Genomic DNA, 4,824 nt, shown 5'->3' on the forward strand with positions numbered 1-4,824 from the left:
TATTGTTATTATTGTTGTTATTATTGTTACTATTTTTATTATTGTTATTATTGTTATTATTATTATTATTGTTATTATTATTATTATTATTATTATTATTGTTATTGTTATTATTATTGTTATTGTTATTGTTATTGTTATTGTTATTGTTATTATTATTGTTATTATTATTATTTTTTTTATTTTTTTTGTTTTGCAACTAACAATTTATTAATTACCATTGAAAAAAACATTACAATTCAAGCAGTTAACACAACATGATTTGTCCTCAAAAAGAAAAAAATCTCCGAACTACCTTCTACATTACTGACTATTGCTCAAAATTTCCATTGTCTAACAACATTTTTAATACTAGGAGAAGCTCTAGCAATAGTTACATAGGCTATCTCTTTAGCTGTATTTTCCTCCATTTTGCTCTTGTGCTCAATGATTTTGTTGTTTCTCTCAATCCACACCCCATAGACACCTTCAGCCAGTACAATCGTGAAAATTTGTGTTGTTGTACTCTTTTCTTTCCCATGTTGAGTACTCCATTGCAGAAACTGTCCCCATGTCATTGGAAAAGCACTTTGTTGATCTATCCATCCTAGCAGTCTCTCCCAAAGCTTCCTGGCATATTGACATTGTAAAAACAAATGCTCTATACTCTCTTCTGTATTCATGCATAAAACACTGTTCTTATCTACTGCAACACCCCATTGAACTAGTCTATCAACTGTTACTAGCTTTTGGTTCAAGATAATCCACATTGTGAAGTAAGCTTTAGGCCTTGCTGCATTGTTAAACATGAGACAATTCCATGCAGGCCTTTGTTGCTCCCCTTTCATGTGCCAGTATATTTGCCTGATCATCCCTTTTCCCTTACCTTGTACTTGCTGAACTTGATCAATTGTATGCTTTGCACTCATTATTTTCCTTATCATCCAGCTTGCATGATTTCTCACCCGCCAGATGTTCTGCCTCTTTATATAATATGCATGTATCCATTTGATCCATAACTTGTCTTCTTTATTTGCTAAGTCCCAACACAATTTAGCTACTGCAGCTCTATACCAAACTTTCATATTAATCAATCCCATACCACATGCATATTTAGGACAACAAACTTTCTCCCATACTATTAAAGCCTTTTTAGTAACATAACCAACCCCTGACCACTAATAACTTCTACAGAGTCCTTCAATCAATTTAATTATCTTTGCAGGAAAAACGAAAAGTTGTGCCCAGTAAGACTTCACTCCAAACAATACAATCTTTACTAGTTGTGTTCTTCATGCATAAGACAATTTTTTTGCTGTTCATGAGTTGATTCTTTCCATGATTTTATAAATGAGAGGGTACCACTGAAGTATTGACAGCTTCTTTGATGAAATAGGCACCCCCAAGTATTTAAAAGGTAGGGTAGCTCTTCCATTTTATAGCCAAGTTGCTGTACAATTTGCTGCCTCACCACCACCTGAACTCCACCACAGTATATTGAACTTTTATTAAGGTTTGCCTGCAATCCAGAAGCTTGAGAGAACTCTAAAAAACATCCTTGAAGGGCCTTGATGGAATTAAGATCACCTCTAGAGAATAGTAACAAATCATCTGCAAAACATAAGTGTGTGATATCCAGTTTAGAACATTTAGGATGATACTTAAATGTTTTCTCTTCTTTAAGTCCCTTGAGGAGTCTACTACGATATTCCATAGCTATAGCAAACAAAAAAAAAGAGACATTGGATCTCCTTGTCTGAGTCCTTTAGCTGCATCAAATCTTTGAGTAGTCTGTCCATTAACCACAATAGTATAATTCACTGTCTTTACACAATGCATTACCCACTGAATAAACATATCAGGGAAACCCAAGCCAACCATCACTTGCTCTAAGAATGCCAATTCAACTGAATCATAAGCTTTCTACAGATCAATCTTAAGCATACTTCTAGGGGAAATATTCTTTCTAGTATAAGCCTTGACCAATTCATGAGCCAACAGAATGTTATTTGAAATTTTCCTCCCTGGAATGAATCCAACTTGACTATCACAAATAACAGTATGAATAATATCATGCATTCTATTTGTTATCACCTTTGAAATGATTTTATACAACACAGTACAACAAGCAATTAGCCTATACTGCTTCACATTTTTGGGACTTTGTACTTTTGGAATTAGAGAAACTAGTGTGCAGTTGAAAGGCTTAAACATCTTCCCTGTTGTGAAGAAACTCTGGACTGACTCAATGATATCATTTTTGATGATCTTCCAAGTTTACTTAAAGAAAAAAGCATTATAACCATCTATACCTGGAGCTTTATCATTCCCAATAGATTGTAATCCTGCAAAGATCTCCTCTTCTGTTATGTCAGCACATAGTTTTATCCTTTGCTGCTTTGACAATATAGGCCCTCTTTTCATCACCTGAGCATTTATAGCTGGAAGATTACCTGCTGAAGTTCCCATAAGACTTTTGTAAAATAAAACAAACTCATCTTGAATCTCTTGAGGTTCATACAACATTCTTCCATCTATAGATAAGATATTTCTAATATGCTTCTTTTGAGTTCTCTCCTTTATAACTGAACTAAAATATTTGTTATTTGCATCCCCTAGCTGTATCCATTTTGCCCTTGCTTTTTTCCTTAGAGCACTTTCCTCTATCATTGACCACTTTTCCAGCTTTATCAATAACTCTTTTTCTTATTAACTCATCATTTGTCTGGCTGTATAACTGATCTTGAATCCCTGTAAGTTCCATTCTAGCCTTCTCAATCTGTTGGCCTATAAATTGAATTTTTATCATTACACAATTGTCATAATTCTATTTCCAAACATTCTCCACCAATTCCAAGAAGGAAGCATGTTCAACCCAAACATTGAAGAACTTAAAACTCACTTTCACATGATGTTGAGTTCTTTGTAATAACAATTGCATAGGGCTATAGTCAGAGACACCTGGATTCCCATACTCCATAATAGCATGACCCCATTTATCCATCCATGCATCATTCCCAAAGGCTCTGTCAATCCTACTTGAAATTCTATCATTACCAGTCTGTTTATTATTCCAAGTATAGTAATTACCCTTCCATTGCAATTCATTGATGCCCATGTCTTTTACACACTCTGCAAAATCCCTTATTTCATTCAAAGTAACATGCGCTCCAGCTAATCTATCTTTAGGTGACATAAGAGCATTAAAATCCCCTACAATGAGCCATGGTTGAGATATACTTTGTGTTAGCAAGTTCAGGTCTGTCCATAAACTTTTCCTCTGCTCTATAGTATTAAAACCATATACCACAGTAAGATCAAATTGGTGTCCTTTACTTCTTTCAGTTATATGACAATGAAGCATCTGAGCTGAGCTATTGATTAACTTGGTTTCATACCAATTATCATCCCAGATTATCCAAATCCTACCATTAGAAGCATCCCTATAATTGTGCATTATCCCCCATCCTGGAGCAATTCCTTTGATTGTAGCTTTCATGTTACTCTCTTTAACTCTTGTTTCAATTAACCTTGCCAAAGTAATCTTATTATTCTGTAAAAACAACGTTATCTCCTTCTGTTTATACCTTTTATTCATGCCCCTCACATTCTAGAAACTCCACTTCAATAACAAGTTTTTGAAGCTCCACCTCTATCAAAAGGCAGTGAAGCAAGCTTGCTATGCATGAGACTCTCAAAACCATTTCTAGTTGGTATAGCTGACAATATAGGGAAGTTGGACAAACTAAAATCCAGTTGCTTACCTCCAGCTTCTGGTGTTTGTTTATTTTGTTCATGTTCTTTTTCTTGCTCTATCTCTTGTTTCTCCTCCTGTGCAATAGTATTATTATCCTCTGCTATTTGTTCTGGCACCTTTTCTTGCTCAGCTTTCTCCCCCTGCTGTTGGATTGGACCTTTGTATTGCCAAGTTTGTGTAACTTTTTTCCATGGTCTTCTCTTCTTTGGTAGTTCCTCCATTTTTGATGAAATAGGTTGACACCGATGTCCAATATTCTGACATTTATCACAATATTGAGGTCTCTACATAAAGGTTCTTCCATTTGGATCCATAACTGTTATCTGTTGAGGTATAGTCCTAGTGACATTGACTTCAATGAGCATTCTAGCATGGGAAATTCTTGTTTGCTTTGTTGTACATTCATCAGCAAATAAAGGAACTCCAATAGCACTAGCAATTCTACTCAAAGATCCTACTCCCCAACAGTTAAGTGGTAACTTTGGAAAGTTAACCTATAGTGGAATTTCAGCTAAGAACTCACTTCCAAAATAAAAATTAGGACGCCATTGTTTCAGAATAATAGGTCGATTACTAATAGTATATGGTCCAGAGTACAGTATTTCATTCATGTCACTAAGCTTCTGAAATTTGATTATGTAGTACCCTTCTTCATGAAGGTATACATCAGGTTTATCCACTTTTGACCAGTTCAACTTTATGTACCTATTCATGGTGTTATACCCAGGACATTCTCCAATCACATATGCAATGAGTGCACATTTCCATTTATCTTCTTCATCCTATACCTCTTTACCTTCCAGCTACACCATTGCTTGCTCATTCACTATTTGTGGAGGAAAATAGGACAAATGCATTCCATTGTTAGCTGCACGATTATTCTTAAACATATTAACCCAGGGTTCCTTATAATCCTTACTCTTTTCCTTTCCATTACTCCCATTACTACCTGCATCTTCAATATTTTCATCTAACTTCCTAGTTACTGTTCCATTGCCTTCAACCTTGTTCTCAACATCTAAGTTTTCTAGATCTGAGTTCTCATGAACTTCTTCATTCTCTGATATAGAATTTAAGCTCAATCTCCT

The 4,824-nt window shown here is 35.0% G+C and overlaps 1 protein-coding gene across 1 annotated transcript; it reads right to left on the reverse strand.

Annotated features, from left to right (window-relative positions):
* Positions 1–317: 317 nt before the first annotated feature.
* Positions 318–908, reverse strand: LOC107024782. The gene has a single exon (XM_015225745.1). It carries the CDS (start codon positions 906–908, stop codon positions 318–320), a length of 591 nt encoding a protein of 196 aa, XP_015081231.1.
* Between the last annotated feature and the right edge of the window lie 3,916 nt (positions 909–4,824).

The sequence above is a fragment of the Solanum pennellii genome, chromosome 7 (genome assembly GCF_001406875.1).
Source record: "Solanum pennellii chromosome 7, SPENNV200".
In the NCBI taxonomy this organism is placed as follows: domain Eukaryota; kingdom Viridiplantae; phylum Streptophyta; class Magnoliopsida; order Solanales; family Solanaceae; genus Solanum; species Solanum pennellii.